Source organism: Populus nigra, chromosome 9, assembly GCF_951802175.1.
Source record: "Populus nigra chromosome 9, ddPopNigr1.1, whole genome shotgun sequence".
NCBI lineage: Eukaryota > Viridiplantae > Streptophyta > Magnoliopsida > Malpighiales > Salicaceae > Populus > Populus nigra.
The window spans coordinates 15538798-15555096 of record NC_084860.1 but is presented as its reverse complement, the minus strand read 5'-3'; the positions used below and the strand labels follow the sequence as shown (position 1 = coordinate 15555096).

Below are 16299 nucleotides of genomic sequence, written 5' to 3'. Positions count from 1 at the left end.
TATTGCACCTTTATTAATGTTTTAATTTTGGCATGATCACCACAATATTATGAAAAATAGAGGTGTTATTTATGTTTTAACAGGTTACAAATTGATAAAAAAAAAAAATTATAATTTTGCAAAACAAAATCTCTAATTCTTCCAACAGAAATTTGAGTTACTTTTAAAAAACTTCAACAAAAATTATAATTTTTCAAATTCGAGTCTCGTACACCTGTTTGTCTATACACATACCTATTTAGGAATGTAATTGCAATGAAAATTCAAAGTATTTTTTATTTAAAAATATATTAAAATAATTTTTTTTATTTTTTAAAAATTATTTTTAATATCAATACAAAATTCATTTAAAAAAAATTAAAAACTCCCCGATCACACCTGAAAAGGTTGTGTTTCAAACTGCGGTTCAAAATCAGAAAACATCATTCCTGCAAGATTCATCCAAAATTAGAGTTTTAGCTTGTTTTTTTCAGACATGAACTGTTAAGTCAATAGACCCAAAAGCTGTCGCAGTAGTTTTCTTGCTGGGATATAGAACATGACTCTAGTTCTCGTGTTGTCAGTTGTAAGAAATAGACAGGAAAACTACTCATTTTGTGGTCTCATAACCAAGGTGCATCAATTAAGTTTATGAAGGGAAATCTTTTGAACAAATCATTCCTCCCGTGAAATTCTTACTCCAGTTAAGCAAGGATCGTAGCCACGCCGGGGACCAGCTAATAGTTTAGCTCTTGCGGGCCGTAGGTTTCTTGATTTACTTCTGACTTTGCTGAATAAAGAGAGAACTCCACTTGTTATATTAAATAAGAATGTCAGTTTGTTTGAATTTGGTATACACAATAATCTTCAATTCTTTAGGAATTCCTAATTTTGTCAACATTAATCAATCCAACTTAACTGGCATATTGCTATGCTTGAAATAGAAAAGGAAATCAGAAGCCATTAAAAAGATTTATAATTCTCAACACACACACACACTCTGTCAAAGGATGTCATTGTGTCTTGTTTACTTGTCTAGTTTTGATTGACATGGCAAACTATGTCTACCTAAGAATTTTTCAAGACTATTACACCTTTTAAATTCTGTAGTTATAGTTCAATAGACGATAAAAGTTGTTAATCAATTGGCATCTCTATTGTCCTTGAAAAGGATACGAGAAACCAACAGATATTTAGCTGGATAATATATCTAGTTCCTGCCATAGTAAACACATGATATCATTGTCAAAGTCGGACAAATTAATTCAGATGCATAAAATACAGAATTCGGGATAGACCCGAGGAGCATGGCTCAATCGACAGTCATATCAAAAGCAATGCATCTTATAGTTCTTGATCACTAGCTGGCTATAAACCAAAAACTAACCTTAATTTAATTAAGACATCTTATAGTTCTTGATCACTAGCAATGCATCTTACAGTTCCTACTCATACTTTATCCCGCTTCAAGAAACCAAAATTAGCACGCCCCCATTAACTGTTTTCCCATTACCCGTTTTCCGGAGAAGCTGTGCCTGCAAAATATCAATCAGCCCGGCTAGGTCCTGCTCAGAAATGTTTCATGGTCTTTAGTTTGCAATTCAAGAAAGCAAATGATGGCAGTAAAAAAAGACATTCCATCATGGATAGAACTTTGAGGAGATGATTTGAGAAAGGTGCACGACTGCTACAACATGTAGACATGCTAAGCCCACCTATGTTATGCAAAACTACATTACTCAACTAAGGGCAACTATCCACACGAACATTTTGATTGTCAGAAATGGCTGCTGCTGCGCTGTTTAAAGATTTCCTGCAATGCACATTGTCATAGTTAATCAGAATAGTTTGATGAGCTTTAAATCTCATTTCGATTATGGCAATGAGTAATGCAAGATATGCAGAAAGTCACATAAGAACCATCAAAACTTGTTTGCAGTGCCTCAACATATCATTTACAATGGAGGTTATAAGAGACAAGAAGATGGGACCAGTACCATGTCTAGATCACTTATTGTTACTTATTATTACCTTAACACCGTAAGTTCTTCTCCTTTCGCAATATCTTGGAGTGACACAAAACTCGGGTTGTGGGCGGTCACAAGAAAGCAGTCTTTTCCCTTATAGAATTTTGCCTCATGAATTCTCTCCAATTTTGGGACATAAACGCCGATACTTTCATCATCTTCACATATCAAGATTTCCCCAGAGCTCAAGAAATATAAGGGCTGGTAAGAGACATAATTCTCTACTTCTAAGTTTGAAAGCACAAACTTTTTGGTCCAAGACTCCTTGATGCCATACTCTTCCATGACCCATATCTCAAATTTCTCATTTTCAATACACACACCATTAGTCATGAATAGGCAACCTTTTATAACTCCGACAGATGAAGGATAGCCCCTCCCCATGCCATCATGTATTTGAGAAGCAGGAGGTAAGGCCACCAGCTTAAACTGCTCCAACACAAAATCAAAGGCAGAAACAAACCCGATACTGTTAGATCTATATTCAATCCAATGAATTGAATCATGCAAAAAAGCATTGGCGTCCAGAGATTGAAGTCTGCAAGAAGCATTTCCAATGCTTCTCCATTGTCCAGTACCCACCGTGTATATTTCTGCCAGACATGGAGCAGCAGTTAAGTCTTTCTCAAGATAAAATGTCTGTAGCACTTTGTATTGATTACTCACCGAACTGAATCCAAAAGCAAGGTGATGTTCAAATTTTTTGTCAGTATTAACTACTGGGATATCTATGTACTCCCCTAACACTGGATTACAAACATGAACCATCATATCAGATTTGTCTCCAGAATCTTCATACAAGCAAAGCAACCCATTGCAAGAATTTAAAATTCTAACATCAGTATCAGGAAAGTTTTTGGTGGGAAACAACCTGATGATTTCAATATAAAAAGGTTTACTGATGTCTTCTTCAACTATCTCAACAAGTAACATCTCTGTACTTTCTTTACGTTCAAAGGGTGTCTTCTGAATCAAGAGAGTAGTGGGTGATCTTTCCAGATGGAGCCTGACAAAAGAAGGGTCTGACATTAAATGAAGCCAAGTTTTGCAGACAGACTTACAGTTGAGTAGGGGCCTGATGGGCAATCTTGATAGGATGTCTATTATCAAAGCATTGGGCAGCTCAGCCACTAAACATTTGGATTGTTCTGTGCTGCTACTACTACTACTTCCTGGTGGTTTTGCTGTTCTCCTTCTTTTCGAACCCACGGAGGCTGTTTTCTTTAGCTTTCTCATTGATGGAGGTGGAGTGATTGAGGGTTTGTTTTGCTGCTACTGCTAGGGTTTGGCTGGCAAGAACAGAGAACACACACACACAGATATATGCGCGGCGCGCACGTATTCGTAGGGGGGGAGTGCTGTGGGCTTTATAGATCCAATATTCTTTATTATGTGGGCTGGGCTTCACGTATTAGTGATTTGCTGTCAACAATTGGTCCCATATCTTTTGCATTAGTGATTTTCCATGTTTTTAGGCCTAATAACAAGCCCAAATCCATTTGGTTACCAAAAATTAAGTGATATGGAAGAATTACTCTCTTTGCTAAAAGAAATTAGAAATGTCATGGTGCATCACTGTTATATGAAGCACCTCTTTTTTTAAAAGTCTTCTTTTTATTTTACTTTTTGAAACTTTTCTTTCAATTTTAATCTTCATTATCTTCATTAGAGTTCACAATTTAGGTCACAAGTTTTGTGAGTTAAGACACAAAGCCCAAACGATCCAATACATTACCATCTTAATATTAAAAAAAATATTATTTTGAATTTATTTTTTTAAAATCAAATTATGCTTTTACCAGTAACCTGAGTTGCTTTTGAACATGTCAAGTCAATTAAATTATATAAATGCAACTTTTATGTAAATTAATTTTAAATTTAAATTAAATAAAAAATTAAGTTAAAAGATTTCAAAGTTAACTTGTTAAATCTGATTTAATAATCACAATAAATCATAAAAAAACTATGTATCATAATTGAAACTTCTAAGATCTTGAATTAGAAGGACAAGGAAGTGAAGAAAAAGGTCTTAAACTATTAGGTGGAGGAGGGGTAGGAAAATGTAACTTGTTTAAGCCAAATACATCTTAGTTTCTTGTTGAAGTTCTACTCTCATTTATGCTCCTAGATCTTCTCTCACATTCTGCATCTTAATAGACAATTGTTTTTAATCCTTTTCTAGATCAGATCATCAAAGTTTTGCGATGCATTGCTTTAGCCAGAATATGGCGTGTCTAAGAAAGGAGTTACAGGAAATCCCATGGGTATGAACATCAAAGTTCTGCGATGTATTTACAACTATCCAAGTCGATAATAATAGTTGTTTTCTAGTGAAAAATCATCTTGAATCAAGAAGGTAGTGGATGATCTTGCCATATGGATTTTGGCAAAATAAGGGTCTTGCATACTAACTTACAGTTGACAAGGGGCTGACTAGACGGCAATCTTGATAAGATGTCCATTATCAAACTAAACATTTTGATTCCGCTGTTTTACTACTTTCTGGGTTTCTGCTCATGAAGACTGTTTTCCTTTGGCTTCTCATTGATGGACGGCGAAGGGGAAATGGAGGGAATGAAGGGTTGTTTTGTTAGGGTTCAAATCCTTTTCTTTTACAAGTCAACTAGTTCATGTCAAACCAGGTCAACTAGATTTAACTCCAGTTCAACTTCAATCTGGATCAAACCAGATTTTCTAGCAACCTGACCAGTCAGGTCAGATCGGATTTAACGAGAGTGATTTAACAAGTGTAATCATGACTAGTGTTGGAGCACCTTGATTTAACCATCGGGGTGGTCATGTTCTATGAGATGTCGGAGGTTGATTGGACGACAGTTGAGAGCTACACAGTCATGAAATCGTTTGCTGCGTTTAGCAAAACCCATTCCAGCATTAGATGCTATTCATGATAATGAAGAAACTCAAGCAAGCCAGAATAGGGGATGCATATTACAGTGCAACAGTGATCAAAACCTAGTACAAACATAATTAGAGTTTGGCTTTATAAACCTTCTGAATGCAGCAGTAGCACTGGCCTATTATCTAAGTCCTTGCATAGATGCACCATGGAATTTAGAACAAACTAATCTGTTTTTCTATTTTTCTTCTAGATATAACAAGCTCAAAACTTGTGAATATACAAGATAACTAACATCTAGATGCAGTATGTTGGCACATTGGCAGGGCTATAGACAAAAGGTTTGACTCTGTGAGAAAATCCAGATGGACGACTATAACTGAACTTCACCCCTGTGCTAGTTTCTCCAAGTTGGGTGCAGTGCTCATGGAAACTGCTGATAGGTCGCGCGAGGCATGCATCCCAACGGTCACTCTCTGACATGGTCTCTGCCACAGTGTAAATCCCCTTATCATTTGTGAAGGCCTGGTAGTTTAGAACTTCCCCGGACTTCGTTATGCAAAGGACAGCTACTTCAGCGCCTGCATCAAGGCATACAAAATCACCCCATTTTACATCTTATTCAATTTAATTAAATACGACCAACAAAATTAACCATCATTGCTTCATAAATTTTAAGTTTTGTCAAAGATGGCAGTCAAAAAAGTCATCTGCTGTAGCCCTTGGCAACATCAAATGAAGTGAAGTCACCCTGGGATTCCAGGAACCTTAAATTGCTTTTTGAGTGTTTGAAGGTACCCAAGGTACAGCCCACCTTAAGAATGAAGTTTCCAGGAAATTCAAAGGGTATGAATATGCCCTGGTTTAAAAGCATGTTTCAAGGTACACATAACAGGCAAGAGAATTTAAATTAATATCCCTAAACAACAACAGTGATGATAATAAAAGTTGACAGTGAAAGAATGCCATCCACCTGCAGTGCATACCAAAAAGATATTGGGGTGTTGCTTAATGCCCCTACATGGCAGAAGCACATTTTCCTCAAAATCAAAGAGAAAACAGTTCATGGATTAGCATTTTACAGTCCAAGAATAAAATGAAGCAACTTAGTATCGTTACATCAACAAACACAGACAAACCAGCAACTGCAGAGGGGTGAAAGGGAACAATATTTAGAAAACTCCATAATTTAGGTGTCAATATTAAGAAATGCACAGGTTACCCACAAACCCCTAATAGCTATTTGACAACAGATTAATCAATTGCAGATATCATTATCACATAGAAACTACAAAGAGCATAACCTCCCAAAACACGGTCTTAGAGTGTAGATAACACTACCTTACGTTGCAAAAACATCTGGCCAAACCATAACCACACTAATGATGTAGCTAATGCACAAAGAGAGAGCAAAGTGACTCGAGATCACAGCAATACAACAATATATTTCTAACCAAAATGAAAAAAAAAAAAACATATTTTCATCATTCCCCAGTAACAATCTGAATCAACTTTGTCCAATAACACTCACAAACAGAACCAATCGCATCCAATTACACTAATAAACAAGCTATATGGACCTGAAACAGAAAAGAAAGAACAAAATGGATACATCTCCACCAACCCCAACTGCTTCGAAATCGAGATTTAGTTAACTGGTGGACGTGAACTCGCAATAAATAAATAAATAAACATCAAATGATCAAAAAAGGAACAATTTTTAGCACAAAACCATCACTATAATCACCAATCCATTAAGTCATCACTCATCCCCTAAAAAACCCATGAAAGAATTAAACTTTCACACATCAAGAAACAAAAAACAAAAGCCCATTTCAAAAATTAAACTAAATCCAAGTTAGAGAGTGAGGGAGGGACCTTCTAAAACATGATCTTCAGGTCCGATGGAAGAATCACCACAAACATCACAAACAACTCTTCCGTGTATTTCACCTGTCCAAGCTTTGACACCAGAGACAAAGATTGCTGACAGTAGAAAAAGACCCGCTACCAGCTTTCTCAGTTGTGAATCCATGGCTTGTTTTCTGAAATTCCCAAATGTCCAAAGACCAGCAATTTTTACATACATAGTTATTTTTACTACAGGTGGGGCATTGAATGGCTTTCTTGGTTTGCTTAGTCAAAGCTCCTCCCTCTACTTTTGTCTGTCGGTCACTGGATTTAAATATTTTCATCATATATTCTTTCTTTCTTTTTATTTCAATTGTTTTATAATTTAAATAAAATATTAGCAGTAAAACTTAAGAATTGGAATTAAATTAATTTATACACCACAAAGAGTTGGTTTGTGAAATCTCCATGCTTTGCACAACTTGATAGATATTTCATGGATGTTAGAATTGTATGTTAAAATGTAACGTTTTACACTTCAGGGACTAAAATGCGAATCTTCCCCTTTATATATTATTATTGTGAATGCATTAGCAACTCTTAATAAATTTTAAAAGTGCATCATCTTCTTATAGATTTGCTGAGTATTACAACAATGACCTTTTTCATGGGTAAGAACATATAAACAATATATTATAATTATGAAAAAGGTGAAAAAACTTCGGAAAATGAAATTAAAATAATATGAAAAACTCAATTTTATAAATGAGATGTTGTTGGGTTGTTATTGACCCATTCTTCGCAGTATTGTATAACCTTGACTAAATTATATTTTTATAGTGATTCCCTCTTACTTCTGTAGTTAAAACTTGGGAATCATTATGAAGCTTCCTCTTTTCTTTATTTTTTTTCTTTTTTTTAATTCAACCTCTTTTTTTATTTTGATTTTTTTTTAATTTCATCCTTGAAAAAAAATTAACTATTATTTGAATTGTCTTTGGACTAACAAAGTTAATCAGATTATGTTAGGACCTCCTATATAATTTAATTTTAAATATGAGTTAAGCAAGGAATTGGTTTGAGAGGTTTTTTCATATCGATTTCATTTTTTCTACTCAATCTTGTCCTTAAACTATTTTTATTGGTTAGTCAGGATGCCTTTGGATTTGTCAAGTTGAGTGCGTCATGTTATAACAACTCCCACATGATTTAATTTTAAACTTGGGTTAGGCAAAATGTTGGGTCATAAGGTTTTCTTTATGTCAGTCTCATATTTTTTTTCAATTTCATCATTAATTTCTTTTTTCGATCGGCTTGAATGTCTTTGGACGGGTCAAGACGACTAGGTCACATCGAGTTTAAAAAATTATAAAAGCAATTTTTTATAGGAAGTCACTTTTTCTCTTATTATACAATTAGATCTCCGAGAATTACGTCTGAAAGTTTTTGTTGGAGTCAATTTTATTATTTTTTCTAGATTTTCTAGATTTTATGATTTAATTTAGATTTATCTTTATTCCTTTATGCTTTTAGATTTCTAGTTGTTTCTTAGAAGAGTTAAGTTTTCTAGCCTATTTAAATGTCTTTTTTATTGAATATTAAATTTCATGATTTGTTGTGATTTGTTTTCTATATAATTATCTCAATCTCATAATCTATATCGTGAGTTTAACAAGTTAACTTAATTGACTCAAGTTTTTTCTTTATTTTGATTGGTATTATTTTTAATTTCATATTTCAATATCAGGTTGATTAAGAATTGGAGTTTATGATTTGTTTCAATTTGCTTTTTATGAGGTTATCGTGATCTCATAACCTAAGTTACAAGTTTTTCAGGTTAACTCAGGTAGATTCAAGTCATTTTATTTTTTTATTTTTTTTAGATTGAGTTTTTTCCATTTTCATTCTTCAATAATTGGTTGATTGAAAATTGAGTTTTATAATTTATTTCTATTTATTTTTTAAGGAGTTATCTCAATCTTATGACCTGAATCGCGAGTTTGAAAGGTTAATTCAAGTTGTTTTACTAGTTTATTTTTATGAGATTATCTTGATTCTAAAACTTGGGTCGTAGATTTGGTAAGTTAACTAGGATTGACTCTGATCATTTTATTTGTGTCTTTCTTTAATTGATTTTTTCTATTTCATCCTTCAACATTGGATTGATTGATAATTAAATTTCATAATTTATTTTGATTTACTTTCTATGAGATTGTCTTGTTCTTAAGACCTGGGTCGTAAGTTTAGAAGGTTAACTTGGGTTGCTTTTTTTTCTTTTTAATTTTTTTTTTCAATTTCATCATTCAATATTGAATTGATTAGGAATTGAGCTTCAAAATTTGTTTTGATTAGTTTTATATTGTGTTATCATGGTCTCATAATCTGAGCCATGAATTTGACAGATTAACTCATGTTCATCCAAGTTGATCCAATATATCATTGTCGCAATATTTAAAAAAATATCATTTTGAAGTTTTTGAGTTAAACTATATTTTTACCAATCGTCTAAATTATTTTTGAACTTATCAAGTCGATTGAATTATATCAAGTTAACTCCTACAGGATTTAATTTTTTTTTCTACTAGAAAAATGCGAGCAATGGTTGGATTTTTTTTTATTAAAAAAATTTGATTTAACTCGTAACAAAGCGCGGGCCAATGATGTAGTTTAATTATACTAAACCAACTAGTTTCCTACCATATAGTTGAATTATTATAATTAATCTTATAAACATGTAAATATATTGACAGCATTTATTACATGATGTATCTTGAACATACTTGAAAGAGGTTCTTTAATGAACAGGTAGAGAGATAATACTTCCAATTGTTTGAAATATTTATTTGAGTCTTGCAAATCTTCCAGAACCGCTTACAACCATTGTCACAAACAATTGGATACTTTCAATTAATTGTCCCAAAGATACAAGAATGATAAAAATGATTTCTTTTAATAACCTAAATTAGTAATTCCTTAAATTAACAAAATAAAAGGTTGGTTTTATCAATAAAAACTGGATATAATTAAAAATAGATATGAATTTTTTTTAAAAAAACGAAAGCACAGGGAAAAAAAACACATTATAAAGCACACTAAATAAAGACTTTAATTATTTAAGTATATAGAAAAAATTCTCATATTAATTCCCCGATTTGTATTTTTTTTCTCAAAAAGAATATTTCAAATATAGAATTGCAAGTTTTTCTTGACAAATACGTACACTATCATCATCATCATCATCGTATCTGTATACGGGGAGTGCCTAGGAATAAAGATTTTTGGTTGATAGATTATGGGTTTAATCAAGTGTTTTTTCTATTTGATTCATTTTTCATAGCTAAAAAATTGTGATGGCTTGATGTGGAAATCCTAATACTTACAAAATAGTAATTAAATGTTTAAATCAATATTCTTGTATAAAGAGTAATAAATACACACACAAAATTAAATCATAATAATAAAGTTGTTTGTTCTTGTTTTGGTATGAAATAAATGTTTTGTAAGAAAATGATGTTATGTATATATTTTAAGAATGGAAAAAATTATGAGTCATTTATTTTGATGATTCAGGGGATATTTATATCTCATAAACCTTGTTATTTTGCTTGAGTGAGAGGCTAGAAAGTCATTTCACCCAGTAATATTAATGATAGATAAATATCTCTTACACAAATATTAATAAAGGACTAATATCTTTGATAAAAATATTAATGAGAGACAAATATCTTTTATATTTATATTAATAAAATGAAAATGTGATAGGTAATAAGAGACTCTTGTATATTTAGGGTGTAGATGAAGTAGAATTCAAGCTAAAAAGTCTATATTAGAAAAAAAATCTCAGGGATCAAAATGTTTTGTTTAGAAAACACAAGGACCAAAGTAATTTTCAAATAAGGACTAATTTGTAAATAAAATATAACTACAATGTCAAAATTTCATTTTTCAAGAATTATTAGGACTAAATTGAAACTTTATAAAGACCTCCATTAACAAAAACCTAAAGGATATCAACACAACAATATAGCTTGTGATATAAATCATTGTGGATTCATACAGTGATTTCTCATTTCTCTTTTTTTGTCTTTGATTTTTTTTTGTTACTCAATTTTTTTCTTTCTATTTGTTCCTTTAACATTGTGTTAATTTGAGATTGGTTTTGATAATTTATTTTTTATGCTTATGTATGGGGATTGTGCGGTGTTAGAGGAATATTTTATCACTTAGTCAGTCGATTGATATTTGGTTTGGCAAAATAAAATTCTATTTCATTGATTTAAAAAAATTAGAGCTTTGAGGATCATATTTGAAGTACAAACAAATATTTAGCCTTTTTTGGCTACCTAGATATGAGGTTTTTGTAATATAAAGGAAAAATCTAGCACTAAATTGATGCTCAATTTGGCAAATCTAATAAAATTATATTAATGTAAAATAATTAAGTGTTAAGAGACCAAAATTTAAACTAAAATAAATATAGTGAGCCAGGATGAGCAGGTTAACTTGGCTAGCCTGTGGATCTCACATGCCAACATATGGAGGAAGCTTTATGTTAAAGTGGCACATGTGGCTTTCTCTGGTTGCCAAACACAACCATCCACAGTTGCATTTGAAACAGTGCATCAAGTTTTGTCAGATAGGACAATATGTGTCAGTTGAGAAATGATAATTGGGTGTTAGTGAAATTTTTCCCTTCCCCACACTTTTCTCTCTCTCCTCTCCTCGAGTCTTATACTGGTCCAAACAGAATTAAAAAAACATCATGTCATTTTGTTTTTATATCAAATTTGATCCTTTTTTTGTTGCTATTTTTTGCTCAAGATACTTTTTTAAACTTGATTTTTTTTTTCAATTTCATCCTTCAACATTAGATTGGTTGGGAATTGAGTTTCATGATATTTTTTTTTCTATAAGGTGACTTCAACCTTATGACCTAGGTCACATGTTTAAAAAGTTAGCTCTAGTTAACATTGGTTTTTTTTAGATATTGTTTTACACTAATTTTCATTTTCAATTTTATCCTTTGACTTTGGTTTTTAAAAATTAGGACCTATCATTTTCTTCTCTTTTATTTTTTATGGGGTCATCCCGATCTCATGACTTAGATCGTGGGTGTTCACTCATGTCTTTTTTTGGGTTATATTTTAAGATTGAGTTTTTTTTTATTCTTTAATATTTGGTTGGTTTGAGAATTGAGCTTCAAAATTTTTCTTGTTTTACCTTTTATTAGGCTATCTCATTTGCATGATCTAGCTCGCAAGGTTTGATGAATTTGTCTAAGTTTGTTGAGTTTTTTTTGTCTTTTTTGTTAATTGATTTTTTTTATTATGAGTTTTTTTGTCTTTTTTGTTAATTGATTTTTTTTTATTATGTCCTTCCACATCTGGATTGTTAAGAATTTGACATTATTTTTTTATTTGTTTTCTATAGGGTTGCCTAGCCTCACAACCTGATTCATGGGTTTGGCACATTAACTTAGGTTACTTTTTTTTGTCATTTTTTTTATTTATTTAATTTTATCATTCAACATTAGGTTGTCTGAGAATTGAGTTTCATGAATTTTTTTTTGACCAACATTCTTTATGGGTAGATCATCATGATTACTTTTTTATAAAAATTATATCGATTTAGTATTATTATTTTTTATATATAATTAAATAAAATCAACATGTTGAATCTAGTTAAGTCTGTGATCCAAATAGTAAAAAAAATTTACCTCTTAAAAATGCATAAACAGAACCTGAATATTTTTTTATATTAAGAAAACAAAATTAATCTGGCACACAACATAGCATGGAACAACTTTTCTTAAAGAAGAAGAAGAAGAAGAAGTTACAATCAAAGATCCCATTTCATTCAATTACATTTTTTATTGTATTAAACATTTGATCACATTATATTGCATTGCATTGCATTATGTTAAACATACAGAATCCGTATACAGTATAAGTGTATCCATTTAGGCCACCAATGCCTTAAAAAGCAGTAAATTCGAGAGGATTTTAGTGAACAGGCAAAATCATGATGGTTTGCCATAGTAAAACTCCGAGAAAAAATAGCTCACAATCCCTTCTAGCACTCCTAACATTGGAGGAAATTTGACATTCAAACAGAGGTATAGTCAAAGAAAAGCATGTCAAAACGCCCATTTTGCTAATAAGATAGGTTATTATGCAAAAAATATGGCCAGTCTTTTCGTAAGAATTAGTAAAAATTTGACCAAGTTTTTTCCTTTTCCTATCTCGAAGGGCTTTGATATAAATGATAGACCAAAAGTGTATTTTCTTGTGCATTCATGCTTGGATTTTGAGATCGATATCAACAGCGCCCTGTGCCGACTATCTTTCTAAGAATTCCTTTCAGGTTTTTATGCTGGCTGGGAGGCCAGATGGGTTGGTTTAAATGCTGCATGTCAGAGGAAAGATTAGGGAGAAAGGCATTGAAAAAAAGCATCAAGGAATACCGTGATGCCGAGACTTTAGCCTCGTATGCTAACATTTCATTCAAGACAGGTAAGCTGTTTTGGTCTAATGATCGATTCTTAGAGTTCAAGAAACCATGAATTCTTCATCATAATTTAGAAGACTGGTAATTTGTCTATCCCACAGCCTAGATCTGATTGCTGTCAATCCATATGTACACAGGCGCAGTTCATCCCCATTGGATGGTGTTCTTATGTGCTTTGTGTTGTGCTCCTGATCATATAGCCTGTCCCAGTAGTAAAAATCACATTTTTCTTTCACAGGAGACTAAAATGACAAATTGAAAATGGCATGCCAAGTTCCATGCATGGCGACACTGCATTCATACTGTGTTTTTCTTTGCCAAATTGCTGTGTTCCCATATTTTAAATTCATCAGCAATGTTTCCTTGATAAAATAGTCCCCTTTAGTTTCTTTGGAAAGTAATTTTCATTTATTGAAGACACTAGCAAAGATGTTATAAGTTTTTTAATATTTTTTTACCAATTTATATTCACACTATCAATCTCTGGCGACTAACTAGAAAAAAATTCAGGAAACTAAATAATTGAATTATCCAGAATCGATATTTTAAATTGTTATTTTTAGAAGAAAATATTTTCTTAGAGTTAATCTAGCCACGTTTGGATTGAACTTGATCAAGTTAACCGAGTCACAAGTCATCTGGCCGAGTCAATTATGTTTGACAGGGTCAATTTTTTTTTTTGTTCAACTTCAAACATGTCCTGAATTAGGCTTCGCGTCACCAGTTTTTCAAGTTAATTTGCCAAGCTAGGCCGGGTTTGCCAATTATGTCCTGATAATCTTTTGGCATTAGCAAGTCAAACATTTTGCTTGCTTGACTTAAGGGTTCGGATTGAGTTTGGTTGGGTCAATAAAATCATGGGCCGATCCAGTCAGGTCAAACATGTTTCACCATTGCATTTTCTTTTTGAATTCAACTTGAAACCAGTGTAGGTCATGCTCTATGTCATGAATTTTTCAAGACAACCTAGAGTCACCGAGTTGGGCTATGTTTAACAACTATGGTTCATATAATCTTTTGGCATTAGCAAATCAGGACATTTTGCTTAACTGTCCAACTTATGATAAGTTAGTTACAAGACATTTATATTTTGAACAGAACTTCAAAGAGTCTAATTAAATTGAGCATAATTTCTCCACAGATAGCAGCAGAAAAAGGTTCATAACTGAAGAAATCAAGAAAATTGGAAAGGGCAATATATCTGCTGATATTTTCACATGCCGAGAGTTAGCTACTGCAACCACGAACTTCAACAATGAAAACCTGATAGGCGAAGGCGGTTTTGGGAGGGTATACAAAGGGCTGATTGCAAAAACGAACCAAGTACTACTCTTGCTGTATGATGTTAAATGTCTTCTATTGTTTTTAACTTCCAAGCCAAAAAAAGAAGCTCTGATGTTGTTTTTATTTCAATTTAGGTTGTCGCTGTTAAGCAACTAGACAGGAATGGATTTCAAGGAAACAGAGAATTTCTTGTAGAGGTTTTGATGTTAAGTCTTCTTCACCACCCTAACCTTGTCAACATGGTTGGATATTGTGCTGATGGTGACCAGAGGATTTTAGTATATGAGTTCATGGTTAACGGCTCCCTTGAGGATCACCTTCTTGGTATGTATGATGCAACTTCACTCGGGCATGCTGCTCTTTTTTCATACAGGATAGATTTCATTGCATAAATGATCACAGGTTGGAACAGATTCGGTTCCTGTAGTGTAGCATTTCCATCGTTGTCAGAGATTAGGTTCCTGTTTCTTGCTAGTTTACACTACTCAGCTGGATTTTTCTTTCAGAGTAACCCCAGATAAAAATCCATTGGATTGGAATACTAGAATTAAAATAGCAACTTCATTCGGACATGCTGCTCTTTTTCCATACAGGATAGATTTCATTGCATAAATGATCACAGGTTGGAACAGATTTGGTTCCTGTGGTGCAGCATTTCCATCATTGTCAGAGATTAGGTTCCTGTTTCTTGCTAGTTTACACTACAGCTGGATTTTTCTTTCAGATTTAACCCCAGATAAAAATCCATTGGATTGGAATACTAGGATTAAAATAGCAGAAGGGGCTGCAAGAGGCCTTGAATACTTGCATGAATCAGCAGATCCTCCAGTAATATACCGTGACTTCAAAGCATCAAACGTGTTATTAGATGAGAATTTCAACCCAAAGCTCTCAGATTTCGGGCTGGCAAAGCTTGGACCGACCGGGGACAAGACACATGTATCCACCAGGGTGATGGGAACTTATGGCTACTGTGCACCTGAATATGCATTGACAGGACAGTTGACAGCGAAATCCGATGTTTACAGCTTTGGAGTCGTGTTTTTGGAGATGATCACTGGAAGACGAGTCATCGACAGTTCAAGACCAGCCGGAGAAAAGAATTTAGTTTCCTGGGTATGTGCAGAAACTTTTTGTTCTCCAATGATAAATACTTCCTCTGACGAAATTTCATCGAAAATGGCATAGATTACTGGCATAACTTTCCATCATAGTTTTCCTGATCCTGAAACACTTAACGACAAGCATCCGACTGCTAGAACCGAACAACTTAAGCCCTATATTGACTACATTTCTCTTTGCAGGCAACACCATTATTTAAAGATAAAAAAAAGCTTGCATTAATTGCAGACCCCTTGCTGAAAGGAAACTATCCCTTAAGAGGTCTGTATCAAGCATTTGCGGTTGCAGCCATGTGTCTCCAAGAGGAAGCTCTTACAAGGCCCTTAATGGCTGATGTTGTAACAGCACTTAAATTTTTAGCAGTAAATGATGCTCCTGAAGAGAGGGCAGTGGACGATGACCATATCAAGACACCTTCTCCTGATAGTGATTGAGATCAAAATGGTTTCATGGGTCTATCAAGCACGCCTTTTACCATTACTCAAATTTCAGTTTCCATTTAATTACTTCTATTTCTTCCACCCCTTAGTTTTGGTTTCCTGCCAGATTTTGTTGGTTTTGTAGTTTTCTAAATTTTGTCAGGTGTTTTCGTTTTCTCCTGTTATCAAACCCAGTTCAAGGTTTAACTCAGTACAAAGCCCGACTTGTCGGCTGATTGTTTGAAGTTTTTTT

At 33.2% G+C, this 16299-nt stretch overlaps 3 protein-coding genes across 5 annotated transcripts; 1 reads left to right on the top strand and 2 right to left on the bottom strand.

Moving 5' to 3' along the window:
* Window positions 1–1218: 1218 nt before the first annotated feature.
* On the bottom strand, window positions 1219–3330 carry LOC133702684 (F-box protein CPR1-like). Of its 3 annotated transcripts, none has more exons than XM_062127008.1 (3): window positions 2011–3330; window positions 1695–1792; window positions 1219–1544 (listed from the first exon to the last, which is right to left on the bottom strand). In XM_062127008.1, the coding sequence occupies exons 1-2, from the start codon at window positions 3240–3242 to the stop codon at window positions 1723–1725; spliced, it is 1302 nt and encodes a 433-aa protein (XP_061982992.1). In that variant the 5' UTR covers window positions 3243–3330; the 3' UTR covers window positions 1219–1544; window positions 1695–1722. The 3 variants fall into 3 exon arrangements, with proteins under 3 accessions (XP_061982992.1, XP_061982991.1, XP_061982994.1); XM_062127007.1 differs by having other exon boundaries at window positions 1747–1792; XM_062127010.1 differs by lacking the exon at window positions 1695–1792.
* Window positions 3331–4933: 1603 nt separating this feature from the next.
* On the bottom strand, window positions 4934–7039 carry LOC133702953 (uncharacterized). Its single transcript, XM_062127300.1, has 2 exons — window positions 6742–7039; window positions 4934–5444 (listed from the first exon to the last, which is right to left on the bottom strand). Exons 1-2 carry the CDS (start codon window positions 6950–6952, stop codon window positions 5161–5163), a joined length of 495 nt encoding a protein of 164 aa, XP_061983284.1. The 5' UTR covers window positions 6953–7039; the 3' UTR covers window positions 4934–5160.
* A 6063-nt stretch (window positions 7040–13102) lies between these two features.
* Window positions 13103–16061, top strand: LOC133702687 (probable serine/threonine-protein kinase PBL23). Its single transcript, XM_062127014.1, has 5 exons — window positions 13103–13226; window positions 14363–14544; window positions 14640–14829; window positions 15230–15621; window positions 15810–16061. Exons 1-5 carry the CDS (start codon window positions 13103–13105, stop codon window positions 16059–16061), a joined length of 1140 nt encoding a protein of 379 aa, XP_061982998.1.
* Window positions 16062–16299: the final 238 nt, after the last annotated feature.